Below are 17,578 nucleotides of genomic sequence, written 5' to 3'. Positions count from 1 at the left end.
CAACCACCCTGCTCTTCATCTCCCCGGGGCATCCCTGGGGGGAGGGAGGGAGGGAGGCAGGCACCTTCTGGTCGTAAGGTTCTCCCCGCAGCATTTCGGGAGCCATCCAGAAGGCTGAGCCCACCAGCGAGAGCTTCCTCTCCGGACCCTTGGCCGAGAGCTCCGCCACTTCCTTGGCCAGCCCGAAGTCGGTCACCACCGCCTCCCGTCCTCGCTGGGTCACTCGGATGAGGCAGTTCTGAAAAACAGACGGATGGCCCCTTCAATCTCCTTCCAAACTCACTGGATTTCTGAACGGGGGGGAGGGAGGGCTGTGACCGGACAGAGCAGGAAACACCTCTTGGGACTGGCCTGACACAGGCTCACAGAGGCCTCTTCCCTCTTGGATGGACTCTGGTCTCGGACCAACTGCCCAGCCCCAAACAAGGAAAAACAACGACGACCTTCAATTTTAGGAAACCTCACTAGGATAGAAGCCAAAGTGCTCCTCCTTTCCTGGGACTCTGCAGACTGCTCCTGAGCAGGGAGGCTCCTTTGGCCAAAACAAACTAAGACACAGGAGGAAGGGCTCTCCTTCTTCCGGGGTGTCTTCTACTCACTTCCCCGGACGGCCCTTCCCACCCTCCCCTTTTGCAGTTCTGCTGCTCCCGAGTCTTTCAGAAAGGAGGTTGAACTGAAAGCCCACCTTGGAGTTGAGGTCGCGGTGGTAGATGTTCTTGGAGTGGAGGTAGACCATCCCGCGGGTGATGTCCGAGGCCAAGCCCACTTTCTCCTTCCAGCTGAGGGAGGTGTCTTTGCAGGCCAACAGCTCTTCCAGGCACCCGCCGTTCACGTACTGAGGGCAGCCCAGAAGGGAAGAGGGGCCTTTGAGTCGCTTCCCACGGAGGCTGGGATGGAGGCCATTCTGCCTTCCCAGCCCCGCAGGCCCATCAGCCAGGATCCCTGCCATCTTCAACCGGCTGAGGAGGATGGGAGCTGTAGCTCAACCCGTCTGGCAAACGCCCCTTTGGGGAAGGCCAGGCTGAACTACATGCTCCCCCATGCTGAAGACAAAGAAAGGAACCTTGCAGGACAAATTAGGCTCTTCTCCCTTGAGCTTCTATATTTCTAAGTGCAGGATTTTCCACATTGGGAATTCCCTTGTGTGTTTGTTTTTAACAGAGATGCACACTGTTGTTGTTGTTGTTTTTTTTACATCATCAGCAATCTCAGTCCTAAAGCATAAAGACATATGGTCCATATGGAGCTAGATCAGCCCCCCAACTCCCCACTTTTGGGGGCACGAGGCCAATTGCAAGCCAGATGGACAGATGACACTTATTTATCAAATGAGGGGGTTGCTGCGATTGCGGGATTCTCGGAGGCTCACAAGAATGCCACAAAACAACGCAAGACGAGAATAAAAGAGATAGAAGTCTAAAGGCAATATGACATGCCGGGCCGCAGAAGCTCTCCGGAGAAGCTCAGCTTCGGCTTTCCCAGAAGGCGGACAAATTTCCCACGGGAAGACATTCCCGAGAGCCGATCCCACCACTGAAAATCCTTGCTTCCTGTCCGGCACCAAGGTCAAGGGCCCCTTCCTTTAAAAGGCAGCCTAGCCTGGGTGACTGAGGGCGGCTGTTTGGGCAGGGGAAGATCCCCCCCTCTTACCTCCAGAATGGGGTACAGCTTGTCATCCTTCACGCAGATCCCGAGGTACCTTACACAAAAGGAGACATTGGGTGGGAGGTAGGAGGGCCAAGGAAGCTGAAAGGACCTACTGCTATGTGCCTCCCGCCCCCCCCCCCAGGGGATTTACTCAAGAGATCTACCTGACGATGTTGGGGTGGGAGAGCTTCTGCAGCAAGCTGATCTCGCGCACAATCCCCTCCTGGTCAGCATCGTTCTTGTAAATCTTCACCACCATGGCCTTTGCCTCAGGACGCGGAGCAACCTGCCAGAAGCCCGGGAAGAGGGGTGGCGTGAGAGCAGGCGACCTCAGATCAAAAGCCGGCTGCGTCCACTTTCGGGGGCACCCACCCAGGTACAGCTGCCTCTAACAGGTTCAGGGCTGTCTCTGGAAGATCTGCCCAAATATGACACCAAAACGGAGGGAAGCACGCAGGTGGCCCAGAGAGTAAAGGAAGGGCTCCTGGCTCCAATAATTAAGGAGCAGATGGCTATCAGGCAAACCTTCAGCTACTGTTGGCTCTAAAGGATTAGCAGCTGCACCAGTGCCCATTAATAGCCTCGTCCTGCCCAGAGGCTCCTCTAAGCCGCTTGGCATTTATGGCTCTTGCCTCTTCTTGGGGCAGGGAATCCCTCGGGTTAACGAAACTCTGCTTGAAGCGGGGCTCCTGGGAGAAACTACATTTGCAGCCAGAAATTGAAGGACGGAAGGAAGGACCAACATTCACTGATGTGATTGATTTCGCAGCCCGTTTCAGCCAAGGGACACGGAGCAGCTTGCAAGGTTTAAAACTCAGAAACCTCAGAAACTCAACTATTCCTCATCCCGAGCCAACTGTCTTCCGTGTGGGAGAGTCACATCTCCCATCATTCCCAGCCCAGATGGAAATGAGGAGGGCTGAAGTCCAATACCTTTTGCGTCGGAGAAGGCTCGGCGCAGGGGTTAGTGGACTAACCACACGTGGGAACCATGCTAAGTGCGCTTCTGGGGAGCTCCAGGGACACGGGAGGGAAATGTTAAAGCTATTTTTCCTTTCTAACATGCAGCAGCCGGAACAGCAGTGGGAGTATTTCATGAAGCTCTGAGTACTCTGGAGGAGGAGTGGGGGGAGCGATCCTTTTGCTGAAGCTGTGATCACAGGGAACCTTTGAAAAGGATTCAGAGGGAGGTTTTAAAGGTTCCTTTGTTGTAAAGTCGTTTAATTGACCGACAGCCTCATTTAGCCTCTTCTGGGGGGTTGGGGGCTCTCTGTCCTTCCCAGCTGCCCTGCGTGGGTCGCCCCCTTCTCCCTGCTTAGGGGCAAGATTGATGTTGGCAGCCTGGCCTCTCCAGCTCCATAAAACCCCCATTAGGCCATTTCTTGGGGATCGCGAATGAGGAAGGAGCCTTGGCCAACAGCTAAGCGAGGAGAGCCGCCAGTGGGTTACGGCAGCCTCTCTTTTATTGTTTCCCCATAAAAATGCTTTTAAGGCTGCTCGTTAATTCTCCACCTTCCTTTCCCTCTTGGAGGCGGGCGGCAGCAGGCATGGCTGCCCTCCTCAAGTCATCAAGCATCGCAATCAAGCTGGCATTCAGACTCACGGAGGAAAAGGTTAATGACGGACACGACCAGGCGCTCAATGAGCCACGCAAAGCCCGCGAGTTGCACGACGAGGGTGCCTGCTTTGCCCGAGGAGGAGCTGGGACAAGCTGGGGAAGGAGCGGGGAGGGTGGGGGCTGGAACAGAGAGCCAGACGGGGTGAAGCAGCCGACGTGCAGATGGGATCAGCTGTCTCCAAGTGCCAGATCAGAGTTTGAACTCTAGTTTTAAAAAGAAGCCGCCTCCGTTTTGTCGGAGAAACTGGCGCCTTAATTTGCTTCCTATGATTCTGCACAAGGCTCCAGGCACAAACGGCCCAAGCCATCCAACGGGCACCGTCTCTTGCACCCGGCCAAGGACTGGCTGATTCTGAGCCCCGTTTTCTTCGGGGTGCAAGAATTGCCCCGTGGGGGAGGGTCAGCCTCAGGGTGCTGAAGAGGAACTGACAAAGGCTTTGCTTTAGCTTCGCAACGACAGGAGGGATCCTTGAACTCGGAGCTGCCTTTGTTGTGCCCCAACCTGGCACGAGGTGCCTCAGCTGCCAGATAAGGAGAAAAAGGTGCCGCCCAGCAGTGAGAGATCCTGGCTCGGTCCTGACGCAATTGTCCCTCACTTCTAGAAAGCTCCACAAGGTCATCCTGTCAAACCGGAGCAAACCTTGGTGGCTATGAAAGGTTTTGTCCTTCCGCAGGAATCCTGCAGACTGGGAGTCAGGGACATCAAGCACCACCCACAAAGGCTTTGGAAAACAAGGACCGTTGCCCATTGGCAAATGAACAGGCACCGAGGGACAGAGGTGAGGATTAGCAGGGGGAGAGGGCAGAAGGGAACCAGCCTCAGTTGCCGGGGAAGGAAGCGGACCAGAGCAGCAGCGTTCTTGATGCAAGCAGAGAGCGTCTCATCGTCTTAAAGACTCGTCTCCCTTTGGAGAAACACCAGCTCTTGATTTTGCACAAGAATCCGGCCACGGCCCACCCAGGCAGGAGATCCCTCGGATCGAGTCCCATCACATGGGGGACTCCTGCCTCTTACGTCTCCCACCAGAAAAAAAGCAGTCGCTTTCTCTCCCCCTAAACCAGAGATATGTCCTGGCACCGAGAATGCCAACCCCTAAGACAAAACGTTCCTTCTCTTGCCTCGGTCATGAAACCACCTTGGAAATGCTGGTCTTCTGCTCAAAACCAGTGGCACCAGCTGGGTGTCTCTGGTTCTTCCCCGGCCCCTGTTTTCATAACATCTTGCCTGATCTGGAGACGATGCTCTCTCTCTCTGCACACTCTCCTGGGCTACCCTGATTGTCCCTGCACATGGAGCCAGCTAGCTACGGAGTGCCAGTGTTGATGCCCGAAACATTCCTCTGAATACCCAGAAGCAGGTCTGAGAGATGCAGTCTGCCTCCTCCCAGGCATGTTGGGACTTCCGCTCCCCAACTCCCCCGTCCTCCACGGAGGGGAACTGGAGGGCAACGGGCACAGAAGGCAACCTGGTGGGTGGGCCTAGCTCAACATGCCCGGCTGATGCCCTACCTTGAAGACTTTGGAGAAGAAGCCGCTGCCTATCAGCTCCGCCTCAAAGTTTTCCCAGAATTCCAGCTTCCGGACAGCCGTGCGCAGTCTCTGCCACCGGTCATCCTCTGGGCAATAAGCGTCCGGGCTCTCCTCGCAGCACTGGGTCGAGCCAGAAAAATCCGGAGACGCCAGACCCACCTTGTGCATGGTCAAGGCAGGCCCTGCAAAGAGGAAAGAAAGGAGAGGTTCCGTGTCTCAGAAAAGCCCCTTCTCAGGCTGAGCGCTCATCTCCCTTTACGAAACTTTACTCAGACTCAAACTGGGAACTGGGAGCAGCAGCTCCAGTGATTGGAGGCAGAGGAACTGCTGGGAGGAACTGGGGCCGAGAGGCTTTCCAGTTGAAGGGCTCTCTAGCTTCCGTCTGCCCTGAGCAGAGAGGCTCTCAGATCGAGCAGGAGCTGCTGCAGGATTTTAAGTAGGTGCAAGGAAAAGGCTCCCACGAAGGACGGTCCCTGGCTGCTCAGGCCTCTTCTTCCCCCTCTCTGGCCGGGCTGAGTCTCCCAGGTGCTAAATTCATGGGCGGGGGCATCCCAGGACCCTCCTCCCCCGAGTTCATGCCTGGCGTTCTTGGCCTTCCCCACGTTCAGCTCCTTGCTTTCTGGGGCAGCCCCTCGATGAACCTTCCGTGCAGGGCAGTGTCTGCAGCAGGCCCTCCCTCCTGGCATTGGAGGCGGAACTGCCAACTGCCCGGCACCAGGCGTGGTGGCCAGACTTTGTGAGGGGGCAGCCCCTTTGAATTCGCTGCAGGGACCCAGACGGGAGGAGAAAACGCTTTCTGGAGACTGATTTTACTACATGGCGGTTCTGGCCTCTTACTTTAAGACACAGATGGCTAGCAAAATAGGCCCATTGTCCCCCTGACAAAAACAGGCCTGTTGAGGAGGGAGGCTGCAGCCTCCGGTTTCCCAGGCTGAACACAACAACACAGCAGGAATGCGCTGGTGGCACCCGGGGAGCTGAGAGAAAGAAGCAGAGCTGCTCTCACATGCCTCTGCTTCACGCTTTACAAATGCTAGCACTGACCGACTCCCCCACTCCATTCCTCCCGAGCGCCGTAAAAACCTTCATTTGCAATGTGTTCATTTTTGCAGAGGGAAAGCACAATTATCTCCTTCCAAACCTGTAATCTGATAATCTGGCACAAAATTCAGCTGCTTGCGAGACGTATGTTGCATACAGGGAAACCACAGCTTGGGTGAAGGTACACAGGAGCCCCTGCCTCAAACCCGTAAATCCAGCATCATTTCTGATAACTTTTCCTTGCGAGACCCCAGGCCACTGAATGCCTTCAGCTTGATTTGGGGTGCCGCTAATTGGTGGATGTTTTGTTTATAAAGAACTTGGACTAAACTTTGTGGCATTTGGAAAAACACATCAGGCGTTGAGCTAAAGTTCAGAACGGACAGGTGCACAGAAAAAAAAAAAAAACAAACCAGCCTCACTTTGAAAATCGGAAAAGACAAAAATAAATGAAAAGTAAACAAGGATGCAGCTGTTGATATTATTTGCAAGCATTGCGGTTTCAGTCTAAACAGATGGTCTTGCTGGACCCAAGAATCTGACTCACGGTAAGGACCGTGATGACCGAGGGAGCCGGCACAAAGGACCCTTAGGCCTGCTATGGAAAGGACCCAACAGCCCCGGCTCCCTGGAGGGACGCAGGTGTGGAGGCCCAGGTGGATGGAGGCGAGGTGAGGACCGAATAGAGGCCACACTGGATTTTCTTTGAAGGGTCCTTAACGCTCTCTGAACTTGGCTGCTTTCTTGCAGACGTTTCATTACCCAACCAGGTAACATCATCAGTGCTAGGAGGAGCATTTGCAGCAAACCCCACTGGCACTGATGCTGTTACCTACTTTGGGTCATGAAACGTCTGCAAGGAAACAACCCAGCTGAGAGAGGACCAAGGACCCCTCTGTCCAACCCTGAGCCACAAATATTCTCCTTTATTGAATCTTCTTTCCTTGAATTACAGAGGCCTCCTCTGAAGAGAGAGCGGCCGGACACAGTGCCTCCAGGCCTATCCCTGCCCGCCAGCGAGGTTGTGTGCTTGTCACAATATCTTCCCACTCTTCCACTGCGGATCTCATTGAGAGCGAAAGCAGAGCTGGCGCGGATGCCCAGAGCCCTGCAGTGGTAGATCAATGCCAGTTCCATTAGGCAGAAACAGCTGACGGGGCATTCCTGGCAGGGGCGGGCATGGTCTCCTCTTCAGAGCTGCTGGAAAGCTCGGCTGGGGGAGAGTTTTAAGAGCCTTTTGTTCCAAGGCTTTCTGGAATCTGCAGAGGAGACGGTGGCCGGTTGCTAGGAAACAGGGGCCATTGCTGCCCAGGTTGACTCCTGCTCTGGATCTGGAGGCCAGGAAGGGAGCCCAGAGGCTATCAAGTCTAGCCCTCCAAGGAGAAGGCCAGGATGCTCAGCCACACGGAAACTACAATCCCAGGGGACTCCACCTCAGAGGGAAGGACCAAGCAGGAAAGCATCCGCAGCCCAGTTGCAGGCAACTCACACAAATGAGCCGAGCCGTATTCCCTGGCAAAAAGCTGGCTCCGAATCTATATCAGTTCTGCTCAACTCAGAGACGTTCAGTTGCCTAGGAGGGCATTTCATCGCTAACTCCCAGTCTCCGTATTCTCTGCGTGGGACGCTACATCCCCAAATCCAGCCTCCTGACCCCAGACCACAAGACAGGCGCATGAAGTCCAGGACAGGAAGACCATCGGCCTCCCCCACCTCACTGCCCCAGGGCAATCTGCGTTCCTGCCACTCACCCCCAGAGGGGAGACGCTGGTGGTGCCGTTTTCCTCCTCAATCCACACCAGCTAAGCGCTTGGCCAGCCCAACAAGACTTGGCAACACAAATCCTGCCTTGACCTGACAAGTCAAGCGCCCAGCCCCACCTGGGTTGGTACTCACCAGGCAAAGATCTAGGTCAAAGGATGTTTAGCTTGTGGGCTTCTCATAAGCTAATAGAAGACAAGTCATCGGGAGAGGTTTTAGGTGGGGGGGGGAAGAAAAGCGGCTTTACCAAGAACTTTGGTTAAGTCAGGCCCAGCGTAATTATAGCTGTGAAGCAGCAGCACCAACGTGGCACCTTCCTTCCTAGAAGACACCAGGAGGGAGGGAAGAATTTGCCCTCCCCGTTCCTAGGGAGAAGAGGGGGCAAGCGGCCCTCCCCCTCCCCAGAATCTCCCAGGGTTGCCCGGGTTAGAGGATGGCAGCCAGAACCCCCTCCTCCTCCTCCTCCTCCTGGCAGAAACGGCCCTTCGGTGCTGAGCATTTGGGGGCTCAGCCGGGGCACCTGACTGGCAGGCGGGCGGGCAGCGCTGGCTTTAATCCCCGGCCTCTCCGCCTCGGGGCTCCTGCCAGTCAGAGCAAAGAAAGCTGCGCCCGATGGATCAACACATTTCTCGCCGGTGGCTCTCGCGCCTTCCGCCGCGAGATGCAAGCTGCCTTCAGCTGCCCACCTCGGAGGCAGCTGAGCGATGGCCAGCCTGGGACCCGGAGGGCTGCTCGGGGAGGGGCTGGGGGAGGGGGCCCAGAGGACCCACAAGAGGGGGAGGGGAGGGGGAAGCGGGGCAGCCGCGGAGGCTTTTGCAACGGAGCCGCTGGAGCCCGCGGGGAAAAGGCCGCCGGCAGGGAGGCTCCAGCCCGGGCGGGGGTCCTGGCACAGCGCCCTCCGGGAGGGTCGCCGGGCTCCCTTCCACCTGTCTCGGCTGCGGCAGGACCAGGAGGCGTCCCGCCCGGGGCTCGGCTCCCCCCGGGGGCACCGGGGCAGGACCGGCGGAGGGCACTCACCTGCCGGGGGGCTCCACGCCGCCTCCGCCTCCTCCGTGCCGAGCCGCGGGGTGCACAGACGGCGCCGGTCTCCGCTCCGCTCCCGCCTCCGCCTCGCCCGGCCCGGCGCCACCCAGCGGGCGTGCGGGGAAGGGAGGCCGCCGAGACCCCCGGCCGCGCATTATGGGCCGGCTGCCCCGGCCTTGCATGGGAGGGGGGCGGGATAGCCAGTCTGATGGAGGAGGGGAGGGGGCGTCTTGAGTGGCAGCGCTTCTCAGGGCCCGTCCGGTCTCTGAGCATGTGCAGAGGGCGCCCACCCTCTGCCCTGGGAGGAGAAGCGTGGGGGGTGGGGGGGACTGGGCAGGGGGCTTCCTAAGGGCGGGCGGGGGAGGGGAGGGGTCCGCCTCGGTCTCCATGGCGACGGGCGCCGCTGCCGCCTCCCGGTGGGGGGGAGTGCCACGTGACCTCCTCGCACGTGACCGGCCGAGCCGTCCAGCACGTGACCGGCGGAGCGGCGGCTGCATGGAGGCGATCTCGGCTGGAGCCCCGCGCCCCTCCCTCCCTCTCCCCCTCCTCTTCCTCCCCCTCCTCCTTCCGGGGCTGGGGGCGGCAGGTGAGGGGGCGGCCGTTGCCAAAGGGGTCTCGGGGAGGGGGAGGGTCGGGGGGGGTCGCTGCGCTTCCTAACCTCCCTGCCTCCCTCCTGGCAGCCCCCCGACCCCCCCCCGCCCTTCCAGGAGCGCTTCTTCCAGCAGCCCCTGGACCACTTCGACTTCCAGAAGTGCCGCAACCGGACCTTCCCCCAGCGGTACCTCATCACAGGTCAGCCTGGGGGGAGGAGGGTCAATGGGCCCCTCTTGGCAAAGCCCCCCACTCCTCCTCCTCTTCCCAGGGCAGAGGTTCCCAGGGGGCCGCAGGCTCAGCTGCCAGGGAGGGCGGCGGGGGGGGCGCCCGTGGGCTGGCTGCTGCTCCGGAGGGGCCTCTCCACAGCCGTGCAGAGAGAGAGAGAGAGGTGGGGGGGGGGGCTCGTTTTGCAACCACGCTTGGGAGTGGCGTCTGGGCTGCAGAGTGAAGCAATCCCTGTGACTGGGCTTATTGCCTTGAGTCAGCTATGCCCAGGGAGGACTGGCCCCTGAGGGCTTCCTCATCATCACTGTAACCGTGAAGGGTTGCTAAATGAGTCGGTCGCTAAACGAGGACCACCCGCGTCTTTCCCCCTAATGCGTCCTTGTCCCGCAGACAAGTTCTGGAAGCAGGGGGCCGGCCCCATCTTCTTCTACACGGGCAATGAAGGAAACATCTGGGACTTCGCCCTCAACAACGGCTTCCTGCTGGAGCTGGCGGAGCAGCAGAGAGCCCTGGTGGTCTTTGCAGAACACGTAAGGGGGGTTGCCGTCTCCGGGCAGGGCAGGCAGGAAGGGGGGCGTCGGGGGCTGCCATAGCACAGGCTGGTCTCTGGCTCATCTCCCCCCCCTTTTTTTTTTGTTAGAGGTATTATGGGAAATCGCTTCCATTCGGAGCAGCGTCCCTGCAGGGGCCGAACATTGGCCTGCTGAGCGTGGAGCAAGCCTTGGCCGACTATGCGGTCCTCATCGTGTGGCTGAAGGAGCAGCACCGAGCGCAGAGCGTGCCAGTCATCGCCTTCGGGGGCAGGTGAGGGCTGCTTCCGAGTAAACCATTGGGTGTGATCCCTTCCGGCTTCCTCTGTGCAGGAAAGTAACGGCCTCCTCCTTATCCCCTTCACAGTTACGGAGGGATGCTCAGCGCCTACATGAGGCTGAAGTATCCCAACCTGGTGGCCGGGGCCCTTGCTGCCAGTGCCCCCGTGCTGTCCACCGCGGGGATTGGGGATCCCGGCCAGTTCTTCAAGGATGTCACAGCAGTAAGACAAGGCGCCTCGGTCGGACTCCCTTTTTCCTGTTCATCCCCCAGTGAATCTGAAAGAATCCAATTCGCTTTCTGACTCGGTTTGGGAATTTCGTCTCTTTCTTCCAGGACTTTCAGAACTACAGTCCGGAGTGTGCCAAAGCTGTCCGAGAAGCATTCAGACAAATCAAAGACCTCAGCCTGGTTGGCGGTAAAGGAGCTCCGAATGGGAGCAAACGGGCCTTGGGACAGACACATTTTAGGGTGTGAAGTTGTGGGCAGTTTGCGACTAAATACGCCGCTGCCCTACAGTGGACCAGAAAGGTTTAAACCCCAAATGCAGTTTGTTTCCCAGTTTGTGGAGGATACCAATTGCGGCATCCTTCAACTCAAAGGCGCCTCTCCTTTGTGTTAAGCTTACGGGAGAATCGGCAGGGAGATGGCTGTCTGCCACCAGCTTTCGACTCAAGAGGATGTCAAGCAGCTCTTTGAGTTTGCCCGGAATGCCTTCACCATGATGGCCATGCTGGACTATCCTTACACGACGGACTTTATGGGCCACTTCCCAGCGAACCCCGTCAAGGTAAGAGCTCAGCCTCCCTTAGACGTGGGGCAGCTCAGTCTCTCGGTGTACCCAGCTCGACAAAAATAAACCCCCTGTTGTGGTGGTGGTCACTTTAATGCGGATATTGTGATTTTTAAAAATACAGTAGCAAGCTCCACACCCAAATTCTTTCACGTATCTTTGCCCAGGGTTGGTATGTTTGCCAAAGGATAACCAACCAAACCGCGTTCCTTGCTTGCGCTTTCCAGAGATCCTTAAGCCAGTAAAGTGACACTCCTGTCCCCCACCCCACCCCCAGGGGAGGCCTTTCATTAATGGACCTACCTAAGGCAGTCCTAGAGAGAGATTTGGGGCCTGGGGCTTTTTTCCCTTTTCATGACAATATAAGCATTTGGGGATTTGGGCCAAGAAGCGTAAGATTAGTACCAATGGGGGTTACGGCATGTTTTTAAGCTGGCACGAAACCCCAAACGAGCTAGAAAATAGATTATATTGGGCCAGTCGGCAGGTAGCCAAACTGGCTTTCTGCTTGGGGAGGGGGTGGTGCAGATGTGCTCAAATGCTTCTGATGGGGAGGGGGCGTTGAGAAGTTGAGCCTGGGCACGTCTGATATTTCAGGTTGGCTGTGAACTGATGTTGGCCAGTAAGGACTCAATCCGAGGGCTGGCAGCTCTTTCTGGTGAGTAGACACACTCCCAGTTTCATTCTGCGAATGCTGCGTTTCTCCAGGGTGGGGGCCACAGGGTGCAATCGTGGCCAGTTCGTTTCCCTGTGGGTCACCCCAGGGAAAACCCAAACTGCTTTGATCCAGCTATTTTCCTCCGCCGTCCGAAGGCTCCTCTCGCTCGGCTCCTCCTGGGCTTGCAATCCTGGGGGGCAGGTGAACGAAGCAGCAGGCGTGATCAGCCAGAGTCCAGGGCAGGCAGCCCACCTTCACCCAGGTTCCCCTGCTGGGGTGGCAGATCCAGACGCCGTCCTCCTTGCTCCTCCGCCGCAGAGATCCTCCGCCCGTGACGTAGAGCTGAAGCTGGCTGCTGGTGAGGCTGAAGTGGCAGAGGTCGACGGCCGACAGATGGAGCCGGGCCCATCGATCAGTGACGGGGCAATAGTACTCCGCCTCGCTCACAGGGACCCACTCCTGGCCCTACAAAGAACCAAAGCATAGGGCAGAGCCAGAGAGCACTGCCAAGAACGCCCAGTTGAGCCTCGGGGAGGCCCCGGAGCCCAAGAGGAATGGAGCAAATGCCACCTACGTTGGCCAGAGCCCTTCCTCCCAGGCAGAAGATGCGGTCTCCCACCGTTGCCATGCCGTGATCGCAGCGGGCAAAGGCCATCGGTCGGTTCCTGACCCAGCAGCGCAGGCGGGAGAGGTAGCTGTACATGGTGTTCAAGGTCTGGCCCTCTGCAAAGCCCCCTGTGCCGAAGGAAAAGGGCTGCTGTTCCTTCCACCTTCCAGGCTGCCCCAACCCCAGGTGCTTCTCTCTCCAGAGCAGCCAGTGCCAGCCGCCCTTTGCCCTTCCGCACCTGAGATGTACAAGATGCCTCCGTGCGTCGCTCCTGCGTGGTCAGCCACCGTCTCCGGAAAGGGCGGGAGGGGCCGCCAGGCATTCTTGGCAAGGCGGTACTCCTCGGCCGTGTTGATTGGCATCCCAAGCGATGCTCCACCCCCCACAGCCACCAGCTGCTCGTTCAGCACCCCTGCGTAGAAGCGAGTCCTGGGCACCAGCATGCTGGCCACCTGCAGCCAGGTGTTGCGGCAAGGGTCAAACCTGAACACCTGGAGTTGGAAGAGGGGAAGGTCAGTGGCTCCCCCGGTTCTTCCCTTCGGGAAGAGGGAAGTCTGCCTCGCCACCAGGAACTACCTGACGTTGCCAACGAAGAAGCAAGGACATTTGCTCTCCCTAAGGGACTCCGTTGGCTTCTTACTCTGAAGAAAACCAAAGCCGCCAGCTGTGCCTCTTTGGACAGTCAGGGTTGTCTTACCTTCTTGGAAGGCTCCTGGCCTGTCGGATCAAAGCTCTCCTGGCCCCCCATCACAAAAACGAAGTCGTGCAGGACAGCCACACAGTGGTTGTACAGGGGCCCACTCAGCTTCCCGATGGCTGTCCACGAATGGCAGTGCTGGTCGGCAGCCCAGACGTCCCCGCAGATGGCGTTGTCTGCCGATCTGCCCCCCAGCACCATCAGCCTCTCGTTCCTGTGGCGCACCCGGGCGCCCTCGCTCTGGAGAAGCGGCTGCGCGTACGGCTGGCCGTGGTAGTCCAGGGCTTCCCGGAGGTACCGGCGGCAAGCAGGCACGGTTCTCATGACGGGCGTTTCCTGGACGAACCTCTGCAGATCCGGGAGCGGAATGAAGGGAAAGCGGATGTAGCCCAGCACCTGGGCTGCGTCTTCCTGGCGGGAGCCGTTGTGGTCCAGCCAGCAAATGGCGGCCTGAAAGAGCTGCAGTTCGCTCAGTCCCCGGGTGTCTCCTCCGTCCAGGATTTCGCAGAGAGTCGCCCTGTCCAGCTCCTTCAGCTGCACAGGGTCCTTCAGGAGGTGCCCGCAGTGCTTCCCGACCCAGCGCTGCACTTTCAGCCTCAGTTCTTCGGGGCCGAGCCGCTGAGCGAGGCAGAGGATGGGCAGGCAGGTGTGCCGGTCCAGGGCTCCTTCCAGGAAGCGGAAGGCGAGGCACATCACCTCACGCACCAGCAGCGCCTCGGCCGCTCGGAAGACCTCCTCGACCGTCTGCAGAGTCAGCTCCAGCCGGTTGGAGTAAAGGAAAGACAAGACGCCCTGCAGGCCCCGGGCGGTCACTGGCGGTGCCAGCTTGAGCGGGGTTGCCTGGCTGGCCGCCTCCCTGGCAAAGCGCATCTTGCAATATCCGCTGCCCACGGCAAGGATGGCTTTGTGGGCGGGGAACGAGGCCCCCTCGGCCTCCAGCACCACGTCACACAGGGCATTCTGGGAACGCAGGTTCTGGAGCCCCTCTAGGAGTTTAGGCAGGTAGGTGTCCGAGCTGAGACTCTGGCCTTCTGCCGCTTCCCGGTCCCCAAGATGTGTCTCTCCAGAAGCCATAGCTCAGAAGCAGCCCTTTTCCTACCCTCTGCCCCCGGGAAGCATCCCTGGACTCAGCCAGTGGGATGGCCAGTCTTGCTAGCTGTGCTTCACTCTTGTTTTTCTGGGCTACCAGGAGAGCAGGACAGCTGATCCCTCGTCTCCAAGGCAGCAGCAGCCGATCTCCCCTCCCTCCCTCCCTCCCATTGGTTGGTGTCCACCAAGGTGCGGTGGGTCCTCCATTTCCTGGTCTGGCCAAAGTGGGGAAAGAGGCAAGTCCAGGCTTGCCCCCTGCTTGGAAGGAGAGTCGGCTGCTTCAGCCTGGGCTTTCTCTGCCGTCTTTGGCCAGGAGGCAGCAGGGGAAGAAAATCTGACTTCCTGCTGTTCCTAGGATTTAATACCTCGGCTGAAGAGAAAGAAGTTTAACGAGGGATATTTGCAATTTCTCTGCCCAGCCACCTGCAAGAGTTGCGTTCTACGCTAGAAAGCAGAGCTTCCCATTGTACCTGGCAGCAGGACTTGGCAAAGAATTTCTTCCCTTTCTCTGTCCTGAAGCCTTAAGCCTTGTGTGTGTGTGTGTGTGTGTGTGTGTGTGTTTGCGTGTTGACTGAACGGTCTCCATCCCTTCAGCTTGTCCTTCCAAGGGCTGGAGTTCTGGCTTCGTGGTTCTTTTAGCTGCATGTCTTCCACAGAATTTTCATCTGAGACTTTGAAAGCAAGATGAGTTTTTCTCCCAAGTTGGGCTTAAGGTGGGCTTCCTGGATGACTTAGGTTTAAGAAACTGCCTCCCCTCTGCCCAACTTCCTCTCTCTCTCTCTCTTTGGAGCACCTAAAGTGGACTCAACCTCCTCTTCTTGCTCTACCAGGAGTATTTTACAACTCCACGGGGACGGAAAAGTGCTTTGACATTTACCAGCTGTACCATAAATGTTCCGATCCAACGGGCTGTGGCTTAGGCCCCAATGCGGAAGCTTGGGATTATCAGGTAGGTTGCCTCACCTGGGCTGGCCGGGAAGGGAAGCGGCTGCAGGGGCCCCAGGTGGGAGTGGTGGGCAGCTGCCCTTCAGGATATTGAGGCATTCGATCGCCAGGGATGGGATGAAAAACCATTTTCCAAGTCTGGACTTTTTACTTGCTATCTGAGCAAGGTTCCCCGGACATTTTTGCATTTTTGGGATGTTTCTTGCTATGGGTCTCCCCTTCCCACACGGAGGAGCCAGCTTCTTCCGTACGGAAACTGGCAGATGCCGGGGTGGGCAGGGGGCTGGGCTGACGCAGTGTAGACACCCCCCCCCCGTTCCGGACAAGACCCCTGCAGTTGCTTCTCCCGGCAGCCAGACTCTTCTCTGTTCCAGGCCTGCACCGAGATCAACTTAACGTTCAACAGCAACAACGTGACTGACATGTTTCCGGAGCTGCCCTTCACAGAGGCCACCCGGGAAGGCTACTGCTTCCACAAGTGGGGGGTCTGGCCCCGGCCATCGTGGCTGCGCACCAACTTCTGGGGCAGCGGTGAGCAGCAGCCTCTGTTGGGATTTCGGCTTGCAATTGGGGGGGGGGCTCCTGAAGAGCCCCCTTTGCTCTGGGTGATCTGCGGGAGGAGGGTGCAGCTGTGAGACTTAAAGGGCAGCAGGACATGGTCCCAGATTGACAGGTGTCCTGTGGAAGGAGGCTCTTTCTGGGCCCTTGCAAGGCCCCTCTTTGTGAGGACAGGGCTTGCCATGGGAGTCTGAACCTCTCTGTCCAAGGTTGGGGCCTCCTTGTGAGAAAAGCCCGGCCGGTTAAAAGGATCTTGCTGGGAAAGGCCGGAGATTTTGCAGAGCCAATGAATGGTTTTAAGGCAGGCACTCTCCTCCTGGACACCCCCGCCCCCTCAAGAGGGGGGCTGCCCGTCTCGCCTTAGCCTCCCCACTGGCTTTTATCATTCGAACCGAGAATCTTGCTGTTCTTTTGACAACTGCAGATCTGGCTGCTGCAAGCAACATTATTTTTTCCAACGGAGACTTGGACCCCTGGGCATCAGGCAGCGTAAGTACCTGCTCGGTGTTCCTGGGATCTGGTCAGATCTACCTGGACCCGTTAGCTACTGTTCCCCCCCACTCCCAAAGTTTGACTTTCCGGTGTTGCCGTTCCAGGTACGAAAGAACCTGAGCTCCTCCCTGATTGCCATCACCATCAAAGGGGGCGCCCATCACCTTGATCTGCGGTACGTTTGGCCTCCTGGCTTCTTCCCCGTCTCCTCGGATTGCACCATTCTTGCAAGGATCTCCTCTTGCTCTGTGGAGCCCTAGGCAGGCCTTTCCTCCTCCTCGTCCCGTCTCTCTGGCCGGGGTGTCTTGTTCAGAAGGTCTCTTGGGAGACAGGCCTATGGTGGAGGAGTAGCTGCCTCCATAGCTAACCTTCCTTCTCTGAGCTGTTCCTGGCTTCTGACCAGGGAGGGCGGCTGTTGCCGTCTCCCGGATCCCGTGGGCTTTCGGTGGCCTTCATGCAGGCCCAGCTAGGGGAGCCCTTTGGTCTCAACCAGCCACCCTCTTCAGGGGTCTCTGGAGCTTCTCAGCCATCCAGGTCATGGTTATCCCAAAGGTGCTTTTTTCCCCAAAAGTCAACTGGACTTTCTTGTTTAAGGAAGTCTCTTCAGATGATTCATTGCCCCCCCTCCCTTTCTTTTTAAAAACAAGCTTTCAAGAATTTTAAATGTTTCCGAAAGAGGAAGCAGAGCGGTTGTGTTCCCTGAAAGGGAGGGGTCCCGCTACAGCAAGCAAACACACCTTAAAAGCCACCTGGAACGCCTCAGTTCCCGTGGCTGTATGTTTGCCCTCTGACAAGCAGCAGGGATGGTCCTCTTCACTGGGCTTATTTTTTTCCCCAAAAAACAGGAGCTCCAACCCAGCTGACCCCGCCTCGGCCAGGGAAGCTCGGCTACAGGAAGCCAGGATCATCCAGGGCTGGGTGGAGGCGGCCACCGTCAAGGCCACCAAGTAGCGTCTGAGTTGCCTTAACAGAAGCCCCCGGACCGCTGGGTGTGGAAGGGGGGGAGAGACTCTAGTGTCCTCTTGAAGCAGTGACACTTTCATGCTGCAGTGCTGAAGAGTAAGGAATAAAGCTCCCTCCAGGGAGGTTCATGGAGGCTGGGATGAAACAGGCCTTTGGTTCACCTCTTTCTAAGAAAGGATCTGGGAACTGGGGGGGAGGGGAAGAATTCAAACTCAGTGCTCAGATGCATTGAGATTGGTGGTTCTAAGTCGGGGACCCTGAAAGCAATAGGGGGGTTACCCTGAGTTGTACCTTCGGACCATCTAGCTCGAAACACACACACCCATAGAAAGTGGGAAGACTCGAACCCCCCAGCCCCCGTACACCCACCCCAGGAAAAGCATTTATTTCCTTAGCCAACTTGGTTTCACTCTGGAGACCCCACCAAGGAGTTCTACCAGTGTTGCTATCAAGGGATGATGCGCCACAGTGCTTCAACACAGAGCAACTTTCACTTCCCGGTTTCAGCCTCTCGTGCAAAAGCCAGC

General features: G+C 57.8%; 3 protein-coding genes across 4 annotated transcripts in view; 1 reads left to right on the top strand and 2 right to left on the bottom strand.

The window, feature by feature from the left end:
- The window catches only part of LOC139325771 (dual specificity testis-specific protein kinase 1-like), a 36,546-nt gene that overhangs the window by 16,033 nt on the left and 2,935 nt on the right, over window positions 1-17,578 (bottom strand). For both annotated transcript variants that reach the window (XM_070955762.1, XM_070955761.1), the window contains exons 2-6: window positions 4,775-4,977; window positions 1,812-1,933; window positions 1,651-1,699; window positions 686-835; window positions 65-238 (exon numbers count right to left, since the gene is read on the bottom strand). In XM_070955762.1, the coding sequence (XP_070811863.1) occupies window positions 65-238; window positions 686-835; window positions 1,651-1,699; window positions 1,812-1,933; window positions 4,775-4,963 (684 nt within the window). In that variant the 5' untranslated portion in view covers window positions 4,964-4,977. The remainder of the gene's footprint in view (window positions 1-64; window positions 239-685; window positions 836-1,650; window positions 1,700-1,811; window positions 1,934-4,774; window positions 4,978-17,578) is intronic.
- DPP7 (dipeptidyl peptidase 7) lies at window positions 9,008-17,215 on the top strand. The gene is made up of 13 exons (XM_070955764.1): window positions 9,008-9,220; window positions 9,301-9,412; window positions 9,830-9,969; window positions 10,080-10,243; window positions 10,337-10,472; window positions 10,586-10,667; window positions 10,873-11,039; window positions 11,640-11,700; window positions 14,924-15,042; window positions 15,413-15,569; window positions 16,021-16,085; window positions 16,193-16,263; window positions 16,934-17,215. The coding sequence occupies exons 1-13, from the start codon at window positions 9,008-9,010 to the stop codon at window positions 17,037-17,039; spliced, it is 1,593 nt and encodes a 530-aa protein (XP_070811865.1). The 3' UTR covers window positions 17,040-17,215.
- On the bottom strand, window positions 11,833-14,123 carry LOC139325769 (kelch-like protein 9). Its single transcript, XM_070955759.1, is given in 4 exon segments — window positions 11,833-12,165; window positions 12,275-12,435; window positions 12,546-12,798; window positions 13,005-14,123. Coding segments are annotated over 4 exon segments (1,866 nt in total).

Source organism: Pituophis catenifer, unplaced genomic scaffold, assembly GCF_029215685.1.
Source record: "Pituophis catenifer annectens isolate HBS135680 unplaced genomic scaffold, rPitCat1.0.hap2 SCAF_17, whole genome shotgun sequence".
NCBI classification, from domain to species: Eukaryota; Metazoa; Chordata; class Lepidosauria; order Squamata; family Colubridae; genus Pituophis; species Pituophis catenifer.
The sequence above is the reverse complement of the archived record's forward strand: the minus strand, read 5'-3'. Positions and strand labels throughout refer to the sequence as shown.

Coding starts and splice junctions, on each gene's coding strand:
- DPP7 (XM_070955764.1), top strand. CDS start 9,008: ATGGCGACGGGCGCCGCTGCCGCCTCCCGGTGGGGGGGAGTGCCACGT. Junction 10,244..10,336: donor GTCATCGCCTTCGGGGGCAG/GTGAGGGCTGCT, acceptor TCCCCTTCACAG/TTACGGAGGGATGCTCAGCG. Junction 10,473..10,585: donor TCTTCAAGGATGTCACAGCA/GTAAGACAAGGC, acceptor TCTTTCTTCCAG/GACTTTCAGAACTACAGTCC.